Here is a 23,838-nt window from a genome sequence, read left to right on the forward strand (position 1 = left end):
CTTTCTCTGGGTATTCTAACTTCTGGTCACCATAAATATGTTTTACCGTTTCATGAGCATAGTATTATATATACTACTCTTGTGTTTGGCTTCATCAGTTATGTCTATGATACTTTTTTATGTTGCTGCATGTTCATTTTTATTGTTACATATTCATTTCTTATGTTGTTACATGTTTGTTTTTTATTCCATCATTATGAAGATGCCACAATTATCCGTTCCACTCTTGATGAATTTGGGTTGTTTCCAGTTTCTGGGTATTGTAAATAAAGTCATGTGAACTTTCTTGGGCATGTCTTTTGGTCAGTATGCATATGCAGTTTAGTTGAAGTATACCTATACAGGTGAAATGCTGGGTTATATGATATGTCTATATTTAGTTTTCATTAAAGAAGAAACAAGCAACCCACAACAGTCTAGTCTATTTTGACTCCTAATGACCCTCTCTCTATACCATTTGCAAGACATTCAGTGTTTATGGAGCAGATAGTCTCAATCTTTCTCCCCTGGAAGGGCTGGTGGGTTTCAATGGCCAGCTTTCTAGTAAGCAGTCTGTTTACCAGACACTGCCACCAGGCTTTCCTAATACTACTAAATTGTTTTTTAATTTTTACTACTACTTGGTAGTTTTTGTAAAGTATTTCATCCAATTTACCCCCTGACCACAGGATGAGGTTCCTCTAGTTCTTTAATACTTGGTATTAGAGTTATTTTATATTTTAAGTAGGTAGATGTTTTAAATTGTGGGTTTAATTTTTATAATTAATGATTAATGATGTCGAGTATCTTTTCATACCGATATTTATCATTTAGATATATTTGTGAGAGGACTTTTCAAGTTTTTAGTTACATTTTAATGTTGACTTGTCTTTCTCATTAAATTTTAGAAGTTCTTTACGTACTCTAGAGAAGCACTTGTATGTTCATATTACAGATATTTTCTCCCACTCTTAGAGGTTGCTTTTTCATTCTTGTGTTGGTGTCTTTTAAGGAACTAAAGTTCTTAATTTCAATATGATCCAATAGAGCAAGTCCCCCTACCCCCTATATTTAGTTATAACACCATACAAATGATTTAGATTGTATTTTCATTAATATTTTATTTCATTTCAAAACAAAAACATAAATTAAAATTTTAAAATAGTTTTAAGCTTGATAAAATCCGGTACCTATCCAGATAATTTGTTACACTATTAAAAAAACACCCATACGGGAGCTGGAGGCACAGGAAATCCAGGGTGGACGATACCTTCAGGACCAGGGGTGTGAGGGGCCATGCTTGGAGAGTGGAGGGTGAGTGGGTTGGAAAGGGGGAACTGATTACAAGGATCCACATGTGACCTCCCTGCGAGAGGGACGGCAGAGAAGGGGGGGAAGGGAGACTCCGGATAGAGCAAGATATGACAAAATAATAATCTATAAATTATCAAGGGCTCATGAGGGAGGGGGGAAAGGGGAGGGAGGGGGGAAAAAAAGAGGACCTGATGCAGAGGGCTTAAGTGGAAAGCAAATGCTTTGAGAGTGATTAGGGCAAAGAATGTATGGATGTGCTTTATACAATTGATGTATGTATGTGTGGATTGTGATAAGAGTTGTATGAGCCCCTAATAAAATGTTTAAAAAACAAACACCCAAAACAAGAGATCCATTGCCATCGAGCTTATTCTGACTTATAGAGCAGAATAGAAAAGCTCCTTAGAGTTTCCAAAACAGTAGATCTTTATGGGAGCAGACAACCTCATGTATCTCTTGTGGAACAGGTGAGTTTGAACCACCAACCTTGTGGTTAGCAGCCTAATGCTCAGCTCACTGTGCCACTAGGTTTCCTTAATCTTGAAATTTTTGCAGTTCACAAGTTTGATGAAGAGGATGGATGTTGTGTCCCTAGTCTAGAAGTCTCTTTATGCTGCATCTAGAAGAGGACAGTAAGCAGTTTTATGAATTCAGCTCTAAACAGTTTGACTACTAGGGTTTAAATCCTTGTTACCTTAAAAAAAAAAATAACTTCTCAGGTTACTGCGCAGTGTTTTCCAGCTGTAAAATGGGAGTGATAATAATACTTAATTCCGCTGACTCATAAAGTAGTTGTAAATATTAATCTCTTAATACTTGTAAATTATTTAAAACAGCACCTAACATATAATGATCTGTAAAGTGTTATAAGGTCAAAAAGATGGAGTAAGTGACACATTTATACTGACAGTTATACCAAAGTAACTTTCAGAAAAGTTGGCTATCAAGTTGATTTAACTCATGCAATGTTATGTGGGTCAGAGTAGAACTGTGCTCCAGAAGGATTTTAGTAGCTGGTTTGTTGGCACTCATTGGCCAGGCCTCTCTTCCAAGGCCTCTGGGGGTAGACTTTGACCTCCAGCCTTTTGTTTAGCAGTGGCTGTGGTAACATTTTGTACCACTCAGGGAATCTAAAGGGAAGTAGCAGAGAGAACTCAAACATACATATATTAGAATATTGTATCTACCCATGGAAAGCTACAGGAAAATATTTTAAAAGGGAACTTTGAACCAGGTCAGCCATGACTGACAAAGTAACACCAGAACAAACTCAAATTTTGAAAATGTGGGTGACTCTGAATGCTAACTGCAATAGGAAAAATTACAGATCAGTGCCCTGCTAGAAACCTAATCTCCGTATTAGAGAACAAAAGCAGCTTACACGTTGTACAGCAACCAGATCTCTTGATCTGCTGAGTGGAAAAAAGTTATGCCAGGCTGAAAGATGGTACCAAACTGTACTATTAGGAATGTGTTGTCCCTCTCCATAGTCCTGGAAGTAATCCAGTGCTGGTCATTAGGATCCTGAAAGGATTCACTTTGTCTCGAGTCTTTCATTCTTAAGACTTCAGCCTATAATTTTTCCTATTCTGGTTATCATCTTTGCTCTCCCCAAATTTAAAATTCTGGTCAGACTCAACTAGTGTGACTGGTTTGAGACTCAGTTTTAAAATTAGTAAAAGGAAATCTGTTTTGAATAACAGATATTACATACACAAAATTTCTTGGCTTACAAGTGAGAACTTCAAAAATTCATTGGAAAATTCCATTGATTACTTCATACTTTCCATGAACTTTTTGAATTTCCTTTATCTAATCCAAAATTAAATTTAGGTGTGATATATTTGCATTTAGAGGCTTAGCAGACCGTAGCTTGCAATGGAATGATTAAATAAAAGAATAGAATGAGAAATTTTTGTTAAATGACACCTTTGAATATTTTTTAATTGCATAATTTCATGCATCCTACTCTGATTCCTACCATCCTACTCTGATTCCTGTCTTTCTAACTCACTTCTTCTAATGCCTTGGTTCCAGTAAGTCCACTTTACTAGGGCCTTTAGTGAGTTTGTCCACCACTTTATTGTTTAATGTCTTAGATCTGTGGATTTATACTTTTCATCAAATTAGGAAACATTTTAACCATCCTTTTTTCAATCACTCCATGACTGATTACAATGTAGGTTAGATCTTCCCACAGCTCACTGGTAACTCTTCTTTTTCAATCTTTTTATTCCCATCTTTATCATATTCATACTTTCTCTGAACATGTGGAATATATAACAGCTGATTTAATGTCTTTGTGCACATCTACCATCTGTGCTATTTCTGGATCAGTATCTACCAACAGATTTTTATGAATTATGTCTGGATTTAATTTTTTTTTTCTTTAAATAAATTTGGTTTGGACTGGGATGATCCGTTTGATCCATTTAGGCACCCTGATAGTTCTGCTGCTAACTGAAAGGTCAGGGGTTGTGTAATCCACCAGCTAGTCTATGGGAGAAGATAATGGCAGGCTGCTTTTCTGTAAAGATTTACCGGGACCTATAGGGTAGCTATAAGTTGAAATGAACTCGTCAGCAGTACATTTGGTTTGGGTGGGTTGATCCTTTTAGAGCTTGCTTTTTAGTATTATTTGTATAAATATAGACTTGTATTTGGAGTAGGGCTACTTTGGGTCTACTTTGAAAGCAATGCCTTTTGAGAACACTTCCCACTCCTTAGTGTATTGATTAGAGGCAACCCAAACCATTCTAGCCTGTGAGCGATGGCGATTATTTTGCCTACTTCTTTCCTAGCCTCAGAAAGATTTCTTTACACACCTATGCAGATCAGCACTCAGCCAAAGAAAGACTTAACCTCCCTGGCGGTAATCTGAGTGTGACTTGGGATAAGTGTTAACGGTCAGAAGAGGTTACCCCGAGACACACTCGGGATTACACTGCAGAGAAGTCCCTTACCTGCTTCCCGGTCCAGCAGTGTTCTCTGCATGCAGTGTCGCCACTCCAAAAAAGTGTCATTTTAGCACAAAAGGAGTTTTAGACCAGATAAATGACAGCGACTTAGTGGTTCTAGGGAAATTCATTGTCCGACACTGACACTGATCAGGTAAGTGGCGACAAGTGACCATTCCGCACCTGAGCTCACCTATGTGCAAACTTGGTGCTCTTATTGTCTACGGTACAGATCAGGCAGCTCCCCCAAGATTCCCGCTTACTGGAGCACCTGGTATGAGAGTAGACGTTGACCACAGCAACCCTTTGGCATACCTACAATTATTTCTGACCAATGTGGTCACTGAAAAAATTGTTATGGAGACAAACTGGTACAAAGAGCAACAATCCGCTGCTCTGCTTCATAAGTTTTCAAGAAGCAGAAAGTGGGAACCAGTGACCAAAGATGACATTTGGAAATTTCTGGGCCTAAACATACTTCAGGAAATGGCGGGGTAACCCCTGCGGAAATGATATTGGACCACCAATAAATTACTTGCAACTCCATTTTTTGGCACCGTCATGTCAGAATACAGATTTTCCCTGATTATGAAATTTTTTCACTTCCCAAACAATGAAGAATTTGGGTACAAAATCACTGACATATTAGACTGCCAGGGAGGTTAAAGCGGACCCCTCTACAAATCTCGAGAGTTCGCTCTCTGTGTAACTTCCTCTTCTCATAATCTGTGCTGTAGATTCTAATCACGTACTTTGGCAAACTACAACGCTGTCCCTCATATTAATGAGACTACCAGGCTCTGTTTGGGTACCATCTTCTCTTTAGACAGTAGTAGGCTTTGGACATTGCAAGGGTTCACTTAATTTGTTTTCTTTTCTCAGGAATCACATTGCAGGATCTATTGATTTTACAGTTGTTTAAGGCAGGAGGAGCTTCCCGTCATAGTTTGAAGTAGATATCTGTTTCTCTTCTTGATACTCTTTTTTTCTCTCTTCTCCAATGCCTGGTGATGTAGTGGCTACACGCAAGGTCAGCAGTGCGAAACCATGAGCTGCTCCGGGGAGAAAGACTAGCTCTTGTACTCCTGTAACAAGTTACCATCTTGGAAACCCACAGAGGCACTTCTACTCTGTTCTGTAGGACTGCTGTGAGTCAAAATTGACCTGATGCTAGAAAGTTGTTTTGTTTTTGGGGGGGGCAGGTTGACCCAACCCACTACCATCCAAGTCGATTACAACTCATAACAACCCTATAGGACAGAATAGAATTACATACTTGGGTTTCTGAGACGGAAAACTTTGGAGGAACAGACAGCCTCATCTTAATCCAAGGAGTGGCTGGTTGGTTTGAACCACTGACCTTGCAGTTAGCAACGAGCTATACATTTAACCCATTGCACCACCATGGATCATTAGTCATTAGAGATGCAAATCAAAAGTGAGTTAGCTTACTTACTTACCCTGTATAAATTCAGTCCAATCATAATTATTCCCTTGAAAACTTTTTGACTCTTGTTTAGAAAACTTTTTGACTCTTGGCAAAACCACCACCTTTGTTAAATCTGTCTCTCTACCTGTCAGAGCCAATACCTGTGAAGCTGAATGTCGGTAGAGAAAAGACAGTTACTCTATTTATGTTCATCTTAAACTCGTGATCTCATATTATAAGTGAGCGCAAACATACAACACTTTTCTCTAATTGTTTATTCCGCTTTTTAAACTGTTTGTTTCCCATCTTTCTCTCAAAATGCCAGTACTGCCGCCTCATCTTTTCAGGCACCATCCTTGTTTCTACACCGTTGGAAAAATGGAAGCAATCAAAATTTCACTTCCCAGAGCCCTCTCATACCTACCCTTCTTCAGCATCACTTTGGGATTCTGTTATCAAATTTTCATAAAGACCATTAAAAAAAGACAAATTTTAAATTATTAAATCCTTTTAATGAGTGTAAGGCAAGAAATCTTTTCTCAGCTAATCTTTTCTTTCATCAAAAGACAAGCCAATATGTATTTCCTGTTTTTTTAATAACTCCCCAGGATTCAAAGCTGAAGTAGAATGTAGCTCAAGTGCATGGTTACGCTGTACCATTTTTATTTTTAAGGGTTTATACTTTTTTTAATGTACAGCAGTACCACATATTTGAAATCAATTTTGTTTAAGCTTTGTACTCTCCAGATAGTTAGGACCCAAAAATAGGAACTATGTTTTGGTCTCCTATTTGATGAAAAAAGTAATATAGAATAGCTAAAGAAAAACTTACCCTGTTGCTAATTAAAAGGAAGAATTTATACTTTATTTAGTAGCCCTGGTCGCACAAATGATTGTAACCCTCAAGTGCTAACTTAAAGGTTGGTGGTTTCACCCACCCAGTGGCTCTGTGGAAGAAAGACCTGATGTTCTATTCCCTAGAGATTACAGCCTAAAAAGCCCCATGGGACAGTTCTCTTGTGTCACATGGGGTCGCTGTGAGTCAAATCAACTCATTGGCATCTAGTAACAAAAGGGAATGCTTATTAGTTTTATAACTTACTGAAAAGGCGTATGGGAGTAGAATTGGTTATAGTTAGGAAAACGTTTTTTGTTAAAGAGGGTATATGATTCTCCCTGTCACAGACTATAAAAGAAAAGGTTGGTATGTTCTTTCCATGGTTCTTTAATATTTGCTAACTCTCACACCTTATCCCCAGAGGGGAGAGTAAATGAAGTAATGAGGATTGTGGGAAAATAATAACAATAGAAAAATAATATGAAGCCAGACATAAGTTTAGTTCACAGTGAGTACAGATAGGACTCTGAATTTCTCATTAGCCAACACTAGAGGAAACCAAAGTTACTTACCTGATTAACGAGATAAAAACAAATCAGTTTTTCTGGAGAGAAACACAGCTAATCCTGATACTGAGATTTGAGTATCTCCCATGAGTCTTATAATAAGAGAATATTATGTAATAGAAGTATGCACCTGGAGCAGGTTGCTTACAAGAATAATGACTTTTAAAATTAATTGTGTTTTAGATGAGGGGGGCCTTCAAAAAATGTATGGAAAAAATAAAATATAATGGAATTTTTTATACAAACTTTGTGTGTGTGTGTGTTTTGCTTGTATGTTTCAAATCATTTTATTGGGGGCTCTTACAGCTCTTACCACAGTTCCTACACCCATCAATTGTTTCACAAACTTTTTTAAGCCCCCTCATGTAAAAGAAACATCACTTTCTTTTACAATATCGTTTAGTAAAATGTTGATTGGATTTTGGGGGTTATAGACCCTTTAACATTTCTGTGATGAATTTATTAAAGCTGCAGGTTCCGAACATATTCCAAAAAGATCAGTAGATATGGGTTAAGTTACACAAATCTCATGTGATTAGCTCACTTAAGTGTAAGAACATACATTTGGAAAACTGCTTCTGGGATATGATTTCAGATAATTCACAGATTCTGTATATAGTTTCCATATGAACTCTGCAGGGTCCATGAAGGTCAGGTGATGCCTCTGATACAAGTGAATGAGCATCATTCATGTAGTAAAAATAATGAGTTTCATAAGGATATTTGGTATTGGTAAAATTAATGGTTTGGGTTGAAATTTATTTGCCTCACCAAGTCTCGTGGCCTTAGTCAACTTGCAGAGGAACAGAAAAATGCAGTTTCAGCAGGTGCTTAAAAAGAGACAACCTCCTCGCCCCCTCCAAATCAAGCTTAATTCTCACTCACTGTAGACCTATCGGACTGAGTAGAACTGCTCCATAGAGTTTACAAGGCTATAAATATTTTTAAATTAGTTTTTTCGAGTTATAATTAACACATCAAACGATTCCGTAGTTCAGTCATATTAAGAAGAGTTGTGCAGTTAGCCCCGCAATCAACTTTGGAGCTTTTTTTTCTTGTACCCATTTGTTTTGACTCTCCGTTTCCCCCACCCTCTCCTTCCATGCCCCCAGATAATTATTAATTCCATTACTGTCTTCATAAATCCACCCATTCTGGCTTCCCTATACAGAAAAACATGAAACCAGGACAACAAAATCAAAACAAAAGATCAGCAACAATAATCATATAAAACAGAACAAACTGACTGTACAGTTAGCAACCAATGGCTTTAAAAACTGCACTATTAGAACTCCTTTTCTGAAAGGAAAAAGAACCAGAAATATTTAGAGAACTGTTAATGTAATAACTTTGTAATAGTTTTCCCCTAAAATTGAATCACTTTCACTTTCTTTAGATAAACTATTCACGATTATGAGATCACATTCTTTTGATGTGTCGCTTGTTTGATTTACTAATAGAGGTATATGTTGCTTTATGCCCAACTAGACAATGTCTAACTATATATGTGGTTTTCATTTCCATCAGTGTGAGGTAAGCATGCAAGGACTCACCTGGACAGTCATAACTTCAGGAGCCAGGTCCATGCAGGGAGAGAATATGTTTCCAACCAAGGCTTATATACAGGAGTGTGTGTGTGTGTGTGTGTGTGTGTGTGTGTGTGTAAGTGTGCAGGTCCCCTTAATTACAGGTAACTACATACTTAACAAAAGTGGGCTGTCCCCTAACCTTAAAGGTTCCTGAGAACATTGGAGGAGTAGCCTAATACCAGTGCTGGGGCAGTTAAGGGGAAGGGACTGTCTTCAGAGTCTAGAGAGCACATCTGTTCCTATAGGTAGAGCCATGTGCCTTAAGGTATCACTATTACAGGGTGATGTAGTAGAGAGCAGTATTAATTATGAGAATGTAATTGGGGACTCATCTCCAATTCACCAGGGTAAAGGCTTCCCTCCACCCCAGGAACACAACCTGCTTGGCTTCTTAATATATGAGAATAAAGGATTCACCCATATATACTTTCTTCCCATTCTCTGCTTCCCATGCATAAAGATTTTTGTTTTTATAAAAGGAAAGTGGCTCTTTTTGTTGTATTATTTCCCCCGCAGAATTTGAAAGGAGCCCCAGTGAGACTGTTGGCTACGTGCTGGACTGTGAAGCACAAAGTCAACAGTGCAGACTCTACCAGCGGCTCGCAAAGGAAAGAGATCAGGCTGTGTGAGCCTATAGAGAATGTTTTAGAAACGATTGTAAAGACCTCAAACCCAGACTCTTTGAGCACTGGGATATAGGCAGGTGGGGCAAAAGACACGGTTCTAGGCACTGTGCTACAACCTGCTTGACTCCTCTTGTGCGTTCCATATTTCTGTTCTAGTACTCCCTCCCCCTCCCACCTTCAATGTTTACTCCCCAGAGCCACTCATTTTTGTCCACCCACCCCCCCAATCCCCTATAAATCCCCTTGCATCAGCTTTTATCTCTGTGCATCCACTTCTGTGATTCACAGACTGGTAAACCCAACCGAAACTGTGAAGAATACAAATGAAATAATGTGACCCAGATAAACAATAGTAATATAAACATAAAAATACAAACAATAAGTGAAAAAGAAAAGGCTCCTATCAATATTTCAAAGTCAGGGAAGATATTTTTGTCATAGAACAGGCAAGAGATCCTTACACTTAAATTCAGGTTGGGCCTAAAGCAGTGGTTCTCAACCTTCCTCTTGCTGACCCCCTTTAATACCGTTCCTTGTGGTGACCCCAACCATAACATTAATTTTGTTACTACTTCATAACTGCAATTTTGCTACTGTTATGAATTGGTGACCCCTGTGAAAGGGTTGTTTGACCCCAAAGGGATCACCACCCACTGATTGAGAACTGCTGGTCTAAAGGGAGGTCTACTGACTCAGTATCAAACTTGATCCAGCATAATCAGCATTACAATGAACTGCGTGCCAGAGTAACACTGTTCCAGACCTTTGCCTGTGGCTAGAGGGGTTCCGCCAGTGGCTTAATTGGATTAGATACTCTGCAGATGATGGATCTTGGGCTCCCACTGTCCTCCACTGCCTTCCACACATTGGGTGTTCACAATTTTAGCTCTTATACTTTTTTCTTTGTCATATTTGCATTTTGCTGTTGTCATCTTTGGATCACGCAGGCTTGTATGCTTCTTTCATGTGGACTTAGTTGACTTCTAAACCTGTTTTCATTTATGACACCAAGTGTAAGGTTAGGAGTTCCTCAAAGCACACCCAGGTTTTGATAGTTCTCCATGTAGATTTTTAGAATGCACCAAAACCTGCTTTGGTTATGTTTTACTTCAGGGAAAGAATAAGAGTTTAAGATCAGCCAAAGGAAGAGACACATGGGCTTCCAAACAGTTTCTACTTTCTGCTCTGTTGTGAAGTCAGGGCACTTAACATTTCCCAGTAGCCATGTGTATTAAGAAAATATCCCAGCCCGGTTCAGATCAAGTCTCCATAAAGTCCGATGTTAGCCAATATGTCCAACACCAATCTATAAATTCCTCTTCAGACTCACGAAACACATGAAATGATGCCAAACACAGAAAGATACGGGTCAGTGGGTAGAAAGTCTTGTGGATCCAGTGGTGGTGGAAGCATCTCAGCGCTGGCATGGGTCTCCACGAGACTCCTCGAGTTCCACAGCTCTAGAGTAGGTCCATGTGTCTTGTCATCAGAGAGTCTTGTCTGTATCTGGCCTCCAGTCATCCATTTATCTCTGTGCTGCCTTCAAATGAGGTCATCAAGCTGAGCCTGATTGACAGACTAGACTCTGCCTTTTCAAGTTGACAGCAGATTATATAACTACCACCTGGGTTGGCTATGGTTTTATGTTACCCAAAGCTCCCACCACAGCTTGCACTGTTAAGTCTTTCTGGCATGACCAGTGCCCTCCTTCACACTGTACAGGTGCTCACTCCTATTCATCAGACACAGCATCATAGGGCCCAGAGGTCCCTACCAGAAGGCTAAGACAGAGTCCGGGCCATTTCTTTGATCAAAATCAAATTTTTTGCTGTGTACATTTCAACAGTTAATTTCCCTCCTCCTCTATGGTGATCTTCTTATGGTACTTTGATAGCAGGTTAAGCTTATAGGAGTTCCATTATAGGAAAACAGTTCTTTTAAAATTTGAACTTTGCATTTCTCTAGCTATCTATTAGAAGATATAGGGGAGAGGGTAGGGTGGAAAAAAAAAAGAAGATAGAAATTATAGAACATTTTTTGCTTTATTTTACTGCATTTAAATTAAGCTATTTTTTTCTTTTTCCTTTTTTTTTAAGAATAAAGGTTCTCTTCAGTTTGAAGATAAATGGGATTTCATGCGTCCTATTGTTTTGAAGCTTTTACGTCAGGAATCTGTTACAAAACAACAGTGGTTTGATCTGTTTTCGTAAGTAATCTGTTAATTCTAACTTTCTGTTAATTAAATGAAATTTTGGTGATGTGTTTCTATGCTAAAATGCACTATATAAATCTAGATTGGTCTGTTTACCAAAATTATCACCTGTATATCAGGGGTCTTGCAAAATTTTCCCCCAAGGCAGAAATTTCTAGGAAGGACTCAGGAGACCCAGAATATAGTTGTACTCACAGCTGTGTTTCCTTGCAGCAAAAGGACACACAATAAAGTCAGCTAAGGGAAAAGGTACAGGCTTCCAGAGTCGTCTCCCAGTAGAGTGACACAGGACCAGCATGAATCTCCCAGCAACAAGTTGCAGCCATATGTGTGAAGTTTTTTACCAGGGAAGCTTGGTAGAGACTCGGTGCTCAGATTTATCATTGAGGTCTGTTTACATAGGCAGCCTCTGTGCAGCATAGCCCAAGATTTTGGACTCCCAGAAGAAATGCTGCTGTTCAGCACAGACTGCATTGTTCTTACAGTCAATTTAGGCACAAGGGCCATCATTTTGGGAATACTTTACTTCACTGTAGGAGATGATTGACTAGTCCAGGTCCTAGAGGTCGTCCAAGGGCCAGCCTTGTAAGCTGGCCTTCCTAAGGAGCCTGCTTGGGCCTGCTGTGCTTCCTCTTTTGCTCAGAACCGTTATTATCAGTAGGATCTGAGGAAAAGAGCGAGATCCATTTCCCCTCTAAGAGTCCCGATTTAACCAGTTAAAACAAATCCTGTGAACAAGGATAACTAAAGGTCTTATCAGTTTCTCTTTGTACCATTCTTTTAAACTGGCACAAGGCATTATTGATTCAAGTACAGCATGATTCTGGCCAGTAAGTTGAAGTTGATTTGAAAACCTTCTGGGATTGAGGCAGTGCCACTGACAGTCATTGTGTACACATAAGATGTACAATTCCAGTGGTCACATAGTTTTGGAAAGAATGGAGTTACCAATAATAGTTACCATATATGCTCAAGTATAAGCTGACCTGAATATCAGCCACAGCACCTAATTTTACCACAAACACACCATTAAAAATGTACTGAAAAACTCTTGTTTATACACAAGTATATACGGTATTCCAAGCAGTACTTACATTTGTTAGACAGTACGAGGCCGGAGTGTGACCTGTCACTGGTTCCTCTCATTACAGTGCGTTCTATTCATCCATCTTTGGTTTCAGAAGGATGGACTGCCTATAGGCAGTTAGTTACAGTTTGGGCTTAGCTCAGTTGCCTCACTCATGTGGACAGCACTTGAAGGTGATCTGTGTGGACAGTGCAGAAGTAGGGTCATCCCTACTGTCTCACACAGAGTACTGCCAAGTGGATTGTAGGCCCAGCAGTCAGTTTGAACTCAGTTCCTTCACAGCAGCTTGGAAAGGCAACTCGAGGTTTTCTTCAAGAAGAGGGGACAGCTTCGAGGAAGGGTTCTGAAAGCAAAGATCAGTGATGCCCTCTCCTTCCTCCCTGCTTCTCTAGGGGCTGAGATTTACTTTTTTCTCGTTACAAAATCCATAGATCCCATTCAAGAAAGGAAGCTTGTACATTTTTCCCTTTTTATTTTTATCCAGACAAAAGGGACCAAAGCATTTTTCCTCTGAACCAAAGGCCTCATGTCTTTACTAGTCAGTCTCTTAATGTAGAAACTTAAAAACAAAAGAAGAAACCAGTTGTTGCTTAATACATCTTCAATTGATCAGCAAATTGTCACATTTTAAACTTGATAAGATAGAATGCTAGTGGGCCTTACATGTGTGCTTATCAGACTGCTTATAGACTCACCCTGGTTTGTTTCCTATCTCTTGGAATTTAACCTGATTTTGTTACCAGTTTTCATTCATATCCCTTGGGAAATGGAATAAATCTGTTTCTTGGCCAGGAATCTCTTGTTTCTGAAAAATCTTAAGACAAATTATAATAGGAATAGGTGGTGGCTGCACTCACTATGGTATATGGGACAAAAATGTTTTTACATAAAAACATGCTAATATAATTCAACCAGGTAGACGTGTCATGTTTAGAAATTGGTTAGGATGGAATTGTGAATTTTCAAAAGTTTTCAAAGTGGGTTTACATCACCTTCTACCTTTATTCCTGATGGTTTTCTAGTGAGTGATCTAGAAATTTTCTTTCTTAGGACAGTTGCACTTAATAACTAAATTGTTTTAGCTAAGGCTTAGCTATCCACTGGGAAAAAGACAAAAGTAAAGTCAGGTTATCGATTCATAGCTGCAGAGGGCAACTAATCTAGAAAGTTAAGCATACATCAGTAATAGTGAGCATCCCTGAGAGGGAGTTGAGGGGTTTGCTCAAGGGGTCAAATGCTTGTTATAACTCTTTCTCTTTCTTAGCTTGTAGTGTTTGCCACAGTCAAAATTAGTCTATGTGTCAGAAATATAAGCTGATTAGTAGTGTGATTTCAGATGGTTGTGTCAGAGTTAGCTCTTTTCTGTGGGCATCTGCAAGGGACTCGGAAAGTCTAGCTAGAACCTATGATGTTCTCATAGCTCATGGCTCCACAAAAGGGTATCTTATATTCGCAGTGGTCTGCCAACTGCCCATTCGTTGAGCCGATGCCTGCTTTGGGTTCAATACAGCTATGCCAAGATTGAAACCACGCAGACCAGGCAGTTTCAGTTAGCCAGAATCAGGCAGTTCACGTCTGTGAATTCAGAATTCAAAGTTATTGCCTGTTAGACTCACATATGTATCAGAAATAACTTTATATCAAGAAGTAATTTTATATCAAGAAAGCTTCCTACCCCAGTCCAGCTAAAGTCCGCTAGCCCAGTGGTAGCCAAATCCCTCGTCCTCACATAGCTGAAGGCCAATGACACAGAAAGGTGATGCAAGAACATCCTCGGCCAGTGGATACAGAGTCGGTGGGAACATGACAGGGCTCTGCTAGCTTTCTAGGTTCACAGCTCATGTGGGGCTGTCCTGTAGGCAGACATAAAGTCCTAGCAAACAAGAACGCCAAGGACTAGGGAGAAGAACATTTCTAATTGTCTTTCTTACAGAAAAGGGTCACACCCCCAAGGAGGTGTCATTAGGCTGTAACCTGATTGATAGGTTGGACTCCACCACAACACAATGTTCACACAGGGTCAAGTTGACACAAAATCTAACTGCCTTTTCTAGGTATTAGCACAATTAGGATATTATGGAGCCAGACAGTTATGTTTTAAGTCCAAGAGACAGGAAAGATTTTTTAGGCTCTTTTTCATCTTGTCAGTTTTAAGAATCCAAGTTGACCCATTCAAAAATACACATGGTAAGTAGTAAAATGTTTAGCCACTAAAGCACAAACATGTGATTTCATAAATACTAATTAGCAACTGATAATAATAAATAATAGAAATTCTACCACATATCTGTCAGTTTGTTGTACTGTGGTGGCTTTCGTGCTGTGTGATGCCAGAAGCTTTGTCACCAGTATTTCATTTATCAGCAGGGTTACCCAAAGTTTCAGCGGAGATTCTAACCTGTGAGGAAGGAAGGACTGGGCTGTTCACTTCTGAAGAGTTAGCTACTGGGAACCTCATGAATCGCAGCAGAGCACTGTCAGGTGCTGGAAGATACTGATGGTGCCTTCAGATTAGAAGGCCCTCAAAGAGGAAGAGCTGCCTTATAAAATTAGAGTCAACCATTATGTTGTGGTTGGAGTTAAGCTTTGGGGACTTTCATTTGTTGATGGGTCACAACTTAAAATGAGAATAAACAGCTATGTGCAACGATTAATATTTGGAATTTGGAATGTACAAAGTAGAAATCTAGGAAAATTGGAAGTCATACAAATGAAATCGACTGCATAAAGATTGATATCCTAGGCATCTGTGAGCTGAAATGAAATGGTATTGGCCTGGTACAGGAAATTGGATTTTAGGAAAAATGAAGAGAGTGACAAGCATTCAGAGTGGTGCAGTCGGCTACACTCTTTGAGCCAGGTGGCACTGTTTTCCAACTCTGGGGGCAAGAGATTTGGTTTAAGTATCTACTTGCTGCATACCATAGGTTAATCTCATTTCACCAGATTTTAATAAAAATTCATATTTGCTCAATTTTACTACTTAGCTATGATTGAAGTTATCTCATAACTTATTTCACTCTAGTTCACCCAGATTTTAATAAAAGTCCGTATTTGCTCAGTTTTGCTGCTTAGCTATGATTGAACTGGGCGGAACCGGCCTGAAACCCTGAATTTATTATAGCAAGAGGATCTGAAACATCATTTTAGTGAAAGGGTACATGTAGTAGAGTCCAGGGGAAGTCAGACACAAGTTCCCCACAGTCCTCTCTCTGTGGGATTTCGCAGGATGCACATAATTCCCCCAGCAGCTAATTGTGCCCACACTTGTAAAGTATTGATTATCGGAGTAGCCCATTAGGGACTCAGTGCCCGTGGCTTTACTGGAGACTAGTCATGTGGGCACCCTGTCTAGCATGCACCAAAATTCTAGACCCGGGTGTTTGACATAAACTGTATTGTTTGCACAAAAGTTTAGGGTCAGTGAGCCCTTTTTATCAGAGAATGGTGGAAATTTCCCCCAAATCCAAGTGACCAGACATGGGACAATCTTGGAAACAGATCTTTCTAAGCATAGTAAGTAATATCATGCCTGTTGTAATAACTTTTCTGAATACCAATGAAACTCAACTACATCATTGATTTATTATTTAGGAAAATAGTTCAGTAGTAATTGCATAATATTAATTTATATCTGTGATTCTCCCTGTGAGAATTTAAAGTTCAATAAGAAACAGCTGAGGCCTTGTGAAACTTACTTGTTTTTTCTTAAAGTATTACTAAGTTGAGTGTTTTGTTATTGGCCAGTTTATGTTGACATCATGATTTACTGTCTTTAAAACTGCTTGTTTAATGAGCACTAATGAATGGGGGAAGGAATGGAGAGGGCTGGCCTGCCCAACTTACAGCGTCCCCTGAACAGAAATGTTAGAGTTGGCGAAGTGGGTAGCCACACAGCACATTATTTCTATCAGGATGTGATCTTCTCAGGTGAAAGCATTCCTGGATGAATTATAATGCCATCGTTGAAATTATGACATCCAATATCTAAAAGCTTTCTAAATCTTAGTCATTGTACACACACACAACACATTCACTTTATTGTGCTCTAGGTGAAAATTTACAGAGCAAATTCATTTCTCAATGAATACTTTATCCACAAGTTGTTCCATGACATGGGTTGCAATCTCCACAATGCATCAGCACACCTCCTGTGTCCTCCCTGCGTTCTTTACTCCATCTGTTCAGTTTCCTTGTTTCTCTTTGTTTTCTGATCTTTGCTTCGGGACAGATATTGCCCGGTTGGTTTACCGAGCTAGTTGCTCTGAGAGGTACATTCTTCACATTGTCTGCTAGTCCCATTTGACAGCCCATTGGTGTAGTGGTTACGCATTGGGCTGCTGGCTGCTCTGAGAAAGACGAGGCTTTATCTTCCTATCAAAAGTTACAGTCTCAGAAACCACAAGGGCAGTTCTACTCTGTCCTATAGGGTCACTCACTATGAGTTGGCATCAAGTTGATGGCAACACATATGAGTTTGAGTAGATCGAAAGTGGCCTCATTTCATATTTTCATTTCAGCTTAGTTTTTCTCTTTTTGAACAATAAGTATGACGAGGCCAATAGTTGTATCTTACATATTCATTCAAAAGACCACACGCACTACTAAGCAGAATAGAATGCAGCACATTATGAACTGTGCTTGGCCAATTACCCTTGAACTCTGAGACTGTGATCCTTGGCCTTCAGGTCTGCTAAGTCAGTTCAAGTGTCTAAGTTGTTTCTCTAACTGTGTGTCCCCTCCGTGTTCTAATATATTTACAAGTTTATATGCAGCATTTACAAATATGTTTGTAGAAATACCTACCACCATACCTATATATGTGTACAAGTTTATTCCTTTACAACCTCCCCTACCTATTTAGAATAAATATGTTTCCATTTACAAATTATTGTTAATTGCAGGTGTGTGTATGCTAAAACATTAATTGAATTTGCTTTTATTCTATCATATATCTCAGGGTCTTCTTTGTGCTTAATTCTCCCATATTGTGCATTGCCTTTCCTATTACCAGAATAATTCTTAACTAATATTTAATTAGTGTTTCCTTCCCTCCTTCTCTCTTCCCTGTGAATCATCAAAGAATGTTTCTTTCTGTGTATAAACCTATTCTTGACTTTTTATAATACTGTCTCATACAGTACTTTCCCTTTTATGTTTGACTTTTTCAGTCAGCATATTTTCTGACAGATAGATCCATGTTGTAAGAAGTCTCACAGATTCTGTGTTATTTTTCATTGTTGCATTATGTTCCATTGTATGTATATACACTACAGTTTTTTTCTAGAAAATAAGTAGAAAACATGCACAAATGTGCAAGACAGAAGCCATGGTATTTTAGAACATAATTTTTGAGATTGTATGCTATATTTTCTCCCATATGTGTTGGATCATAAAGGTAGATACTGGTGTACTGTGGGAGAGGTTGTACAAAGGTAGTATATGCTACAAAGGAAGGGACTATTTGAGAAGAGGCTACCACATCGTTAGAGGACATAGATGATGGAAGGTATTAAAAAGGGATTTTGGTTTCATCCTCAGAGAGACAGATCCAAAAATAGAGAAAAGTCATACATAAAACTTAAAAATAACACTAATATATAGTTCTCAGACTCAGTTGGAAGGTCTGGTGGCTTGATGCTGAATGTACTTTCTGAGAAAGGACCTCAGAGGCTTGCTATTTTTGCTGGGGTGAGACGACATCTCACTGTTCTTGGTTTTGCATCTCTAATGTTTAATGATCTCTGATAGTAGTTTGGGTTACGGTTTGGGCTGCTAACTGCAAGATCAGTGCTTCAAACTCACCAGCTGTTCCATGGGAAAAAGATGAAGTTGTCTATTTTTACAGAGATTTGCAGCAATTTTACATAAAGCGAGTGATATTGCCCCACCCTCTGGGGGTGGTGGTGCTGGAACAATATGAGGGGTGGGCCGTAAAAGCTGATATATACACTTTACCCTGGATTATGGATGGGCTGTCATAGAAAAGTTTTTCATTGCTAGGGGCACTGAGTTAATTTTTTTTTTTTTCTGTAAAGGGGGAAGTAACCCAAATAAGTTAGTTAGGGAACCTATGGTTTACAGCCTCAAAATCCTTAAGGAACAGTTCTACTTTTTCCTATAAGAGGTGCTATCAGTCAGAATTGACTCAATAGCAGTGTGTCAGATAGTGTCTAATGATTGTAAGCATTTCTACATGTATTTGTTGGCCACCTGAATGTCTTTTTTGGTCAATTGTCTGTTCATGTCTTCTGCCCATTTTTGAAGTAGAGTATGTGCCTTTCTGTTGCTGAAACTTTTCATAACTTTTAGTTGTTTGTCCCAGCGTGTAGTTTCTCTTTTGGAGAAGTCTTGAGGTGATCAGTGTTTAAGTTTTAGGAGGTCCCAGTTGTCTAGTTTATCCTATTGTTTATATTTTTTAGTTATGTTTGCTAAACTATTTATACTATAAATTAGGGCCCTTAACCCTATCCTAGGAGCACTGGTGGCCTAGGACTTTCATGTCAGACTGCTAACTGCAAGGTCAGCAGTATGAAGCCAGAAGCTGCTTTGCAGGGAAAGCCGGGGCTTTTTACTCCTGTAAAAAACTACAGCCTCGGAACCCCCATCTCCCACTCCCCGGGGCAGTTTATCCTGTCCTGTACGATTGCTGGAAATGATGGCTCCTTGGTGGGTTACATGTTGGGATGCTGACTGACCACACAGCACTTTGAAACTACTAGCTCCTCTGAGGGAGAAAGATGCGACTTCCTACTCCCTTAAAAGTGTACAGTCTTGGAAATGTATAGGTAGTTCTAGCCTGTCCTAAAAGGGCATTATGAATCAGAATCAACTCAGTGACAGTGAGTTTGCATATCTAAGCTTCCATTCAAGAAACAATGGAAACACTTGCAAATTAAACCCAAAGAAAGTAGGAAAAGGCTTCCTCCCCACCCCACTATCATGATCCCAATTCTACCTTACAAACCTGGCTAGACGAGAGGATGTGCACTGGTACAGATAGGAACTGACAACACAGGGAATCCAGGGTGGATGATCCCTTCAGGACCAGTGCTGAGAGTGGCGATACCTGGAAGGTAAAGGGAAGATGGAGTGGAAAGGGGGAACCGATTACAAGTATCCACATGTGGCCTCCTCCCTGGGGGACGGGACGGACAACAGAAAAGTGGGTGAAGGGAGACGTCGGACAGGACAAGATATGACAAAATAATAATTTATAAATTATCAAGGGTTCATGAGGGAGGGGTGAGCGGGGAGGGAGGGGGAAAAATGAGGACCTGATGCCAGGGGCTTAAGTGGAGAGCAAATGCTTTGAGAATGTTGAGGGCAATCAATGTACGGATGTGCTATACACAATTGATATATGTATGGACTGTGGTAAGAGTTGTATGAGCCCCTAATAAAACGATTTTAAAAAAATGAAAGTACGAAAAAGAAGATAATAGGCCTGTCTGTAATAAGCATCAATGAAATAGAAAGTAAAGCACAAGTATAAAAGTAAAAAATTCTTTGAAAAAATATTCTTCTAATTTTTATATGCTTGCTAACAGATTAATATATGTTTTATATTGTCTTCTTTTTGATTTGATTTTCTACTTTTTGAAAAAAGATCATTTTATTGGGGCTCATACAACTCTTATCATAATCCGTACAAACATCTATTCTGTCAAGCACATTAGTACATTTGTTGCCATTCTCATTGGCAAAACATTTTTTTTCTACTTGAGTCCCTGGAATCAGCTTCTCATTTCCCCCCCCCCTCCCTCACCACCCCCAATTTTCTTTTAAAAGATAAATTTTGAGTTCTGTTAAATTTTTTATTCTTTCTAAAATAATAAAAGCATTGAAACCTATAATATTCTTCTAAATATTGCTTCTGTTGTTATCATAGATTTGATGGTATTACACTATTTTCCTTTTCATTGCTTTTCTAATTTGTAACATTTTTATTATCCATGTATTATCTGGGTACTTAATCTCCAAACAGTAAAGAATTTTTGGACTTATTACAATAATTAGATAATATGGCCTTTAAACACATCTTTTAAAAATGTGTGTGCATATATTCTTTTTTTGTGCATATATTCTTAAGTATTCTTTCATGCCTATTAAATGTATTTTTTTATTCTTCTATATTTTAATTTTTTTCTGCTAGATTTTTCTAATATAGAGAGTTTCTATGACAGACACTGTTGATTAGCAAAGCCAGCATCCACTCTCTGGTTTCTTCTCTTTACTTAAATCCCACTGTTAGATACTAAATAGCTTAACATTCGCTTCTTTGGACTCCCTTGCAGCTAGCTTGATCTTTCATGATCCATGGCTGGAAATGACATTCATAGAAAATTTAAGATGAGCCTGTCTCTGTTCTTGTCCGTTGTTAATGTCTGTATCCTTGCTTTATTTTTACAGGGATGTGCATGCAGTGTGTCTATGGGATGATAAAGGCCCAGCAAAAATTCATCAGGCTTTAAAAGAAGACATTCTTGAATTTATTAAGCAAGCCCAGGCAGTAAGTTTGATGTCTTTACTTTATATTAGATCTATTTTTAAAATGTATTCAGAGACTGACGTATTTTCCCTTTTTGAAGGTAGGATTGCCTGAGGTGAAAATGCTCTTCCATTTACATGTGACACATAATTTAAAAAAATTTAATTGACACGATTGCCATTTGTTGGGGTTGCCACCCGTGGCATTTTTCCTGTCAAAAGCATATTGAGAAGGAGCAGTTCTACTCTGCTCTCTAGGGTCACCGAGAACTGGGATCGCCTCAACAGCAGTGGGTTCCTTTTGTTTGATTTCTAAGGGATTCGTATATTCATAACTGTTTATAAATCCTTCCCACCCCCTTTTTGGACTGTACCTCAATCCACATATATCTATTTTTCTCTCTCAGAACCAGTACATACTTTTAAGGTGACAGTGATTTGCTTTAATTCCACATACTCTCTGACTGCTATGAAGTCCTTTGACTGCTGGCTTAAACTTTTCAGTCTTGGTCAAATGTTTAAAGGTTTTAGCATTATTGAAATGAGGGTGAAGTTCATTGACGCGTTCGTTAAAGTGCAACTACTAGTTTTGCTTGCTTTGTTTTGAACACCCCTTTCTCTTGGACAAATTAATGGAAAAGCCAAGTATTATATTGAATCACTATTGAATTTTTCTCCATGTTGAAGAAGGGGCCCAAGGCTATTAGGTTATTTTTCTTTTTATGCATTAACACGGTGACGCCATAGGACAGGGTGGAGCTGCTCAGTGGTTTCCAAGGCTGTAAATCTTTATGGAAGTAGGTGGTCACATCTTCCTCCCTTAGAGCACCAGGTGGGTTTGAACTAAACCCACTTGCTGGCCTTTCAATTATGTGAATGTCTTGCATAATATTAGTACATTTTATTTTAATCTTGTGAAATAGAAGTTGAAGATTTGAAGTGTGGAGGGTTTTTCCCCTTTTTAAAAAAATGAGAATTTTAATTGTACAATTAGCCATTGAAATCCTTAAGCTGGAGGGAGTGTGTGCTGCAAGCTGCCCTCTTAGATGTTAGTTATGGAGTCCGTGCCTGACTCTGTGGGACACCGTTTCTAGGTGTCGTTCGCCCAGCCCTCCTCATGCGTCGTGTTTAGCACTGGTGCTCCAGATGTGCTTTCCCTGTACTCGGCAGCAGAGCCACCTTGGCCATCCCGTCGGTTTCTGAGACTGGGAGCCTTGAAGCAGCCATGGTGGCACAACTGTGTGTCTTATTGTGACTCTTTCCAAACAGTGATGTTCCCTTTGTCATCTTGCTTCTATGGCCAAGGCTGAAAAGAAAATGTCATTTTTAGATGACAAAAAAAGATAATGAAATTGGGACATTACTTAATTCAGCCAGTGTCCACTATGATGTAAGAGTGGTGTCATATTGGATATTATGTAGGAAAATCAAATGTTTTATTCATAATATTTATTCTGCAATCTTGATAAATGTGTTTCGGAAACTTTAGATTTATAGGAAATTGACTTATTTGGAATTTTTAATTTTACTTAGAAATGTTAACTGATTTGGAAATACAGTGTCCATTTGCATTGAAAATATATCAGCCTATTTATGATTTTCAGTGAAGATAAATGATTCAAAAACCAATTTTTAAAAATAGACTCATCTTAGGTATGGTTAACAAATGTTGAAGAATATGTCCTACACCTAAGCAATAACTTGAAGATAGACTTTAACTAATTCAGGACAATTCTAGGAATGTCAGCATAATAGGATGATAGGGCAATGCCACATATAGGTGTGTGGTTTTCAATGGTTTTAATGGTGTTTAATTGAGCTTATCGGTTTAAGTGGTTGTTGGGTGACATGGAGATGATTCTAACTCATAATAGCCCTCTGGTAGACTAGGACTTCCCACATGATTTTCTTAGCAGTAATCTTTATGGAAGCATATTGCCATCTCTTTCTCCAGGGCCTCTGGGTGGATTTGAACTTCTAGACTTTTGAAATGTTAAGTGCTTAACCATTGCACCACCATGGTTCCAGAAAGATACGAGTTACAGCAGCGGTTCTCTACCTGTGGGTCACCCAATTGATAAAAGTAGCAAAATTACAGTTATGAAGTAGCAGCAAAATAATTTTATGGTTGGGGGAGTCACCACAACATGAGGAGCTGTATTAAAGGGTCATAGCATTAGTAAGGTTGAGAACCACTGAGTTACAGTACGTCGGGTGGGAGAGAAAACAGGATTTGAAAACTATGAGAATGAAGAAAATGTTTTAAAAATAATTGTGATTATGATTATACAACTCTTCTTGATGTGATTGAACTATTGAGGTATATGATATATATGAATTATATGTCAAAGTTAGAATCACAGAAACTCACAGGGGCAGTTCCATCCTATAGGGTCACCATGAGTTGGTATAGGCAATGAGTTTGTTTTGGTTTGGTTTATGAATATTCATGTATGAGTTTGTACATTGACATATGGTTTTGTTTCTCTTGAATATTTGCCTGGGGATAATATTTGCTGGGCCATATGGTAACCATGCTTAACATTATAAGGAACTGTCAAATAGTGATATTTGACATTTTCCGAAGTCCTTTAACATTTTACTATATATACTTGTCGGCTTATCCTCGCGTATGTATGGTACATTTCCACAAGCAATGTTTTGAGAGTCCAGTTTCTCCATAGCATTGTTAAAACTAATTGTCCATCCTTTTTATTGTAGCTGTCCTATTAGGTGTGAAGTGGTTTCTCA

General features: G+C 38.7%; 1 protein-coding gene across 1 annotated transcript in view; it reads left to right on the plus strand.

Moving 5' to 3' along the window:
* The window catches only part of CUL5 (cullin 5), an 87,438-nt gene that overhangs the window by 20,970 nt on the left and 42,630 nt on the right, over window positions 1-23,838 (plus strand). The window contains exons 2-3 of the mRNA XM_075546550.1: window positions 11,395-11,504; window positions 21,010-21,109. Of these exons, the coding sequence (XP_075402665.1) occupies window positions 11,395-11,504; window positions 21,010-21,109 (210 nt within the window). The remainder of the gene's footprint in view (window positions 1-11,394; window positions 11,505-21,009; window positions 21,110-23,838) is intronic.

Source organism: Tenrec ecaudatus, chromosome 4 (assembly GCF_050624435.1).
Source record: "Tenrec ecaudatus isolate mTenEca1 chromosome 4, mTenEca1.hap1, whole genome shotgun sequence".
NCBI lineage: Eukaryota > Metazoa > Chordata > Mammalia > Afrosoricida > Tenrecidae > Tenrec > Tenrec ecaudatus.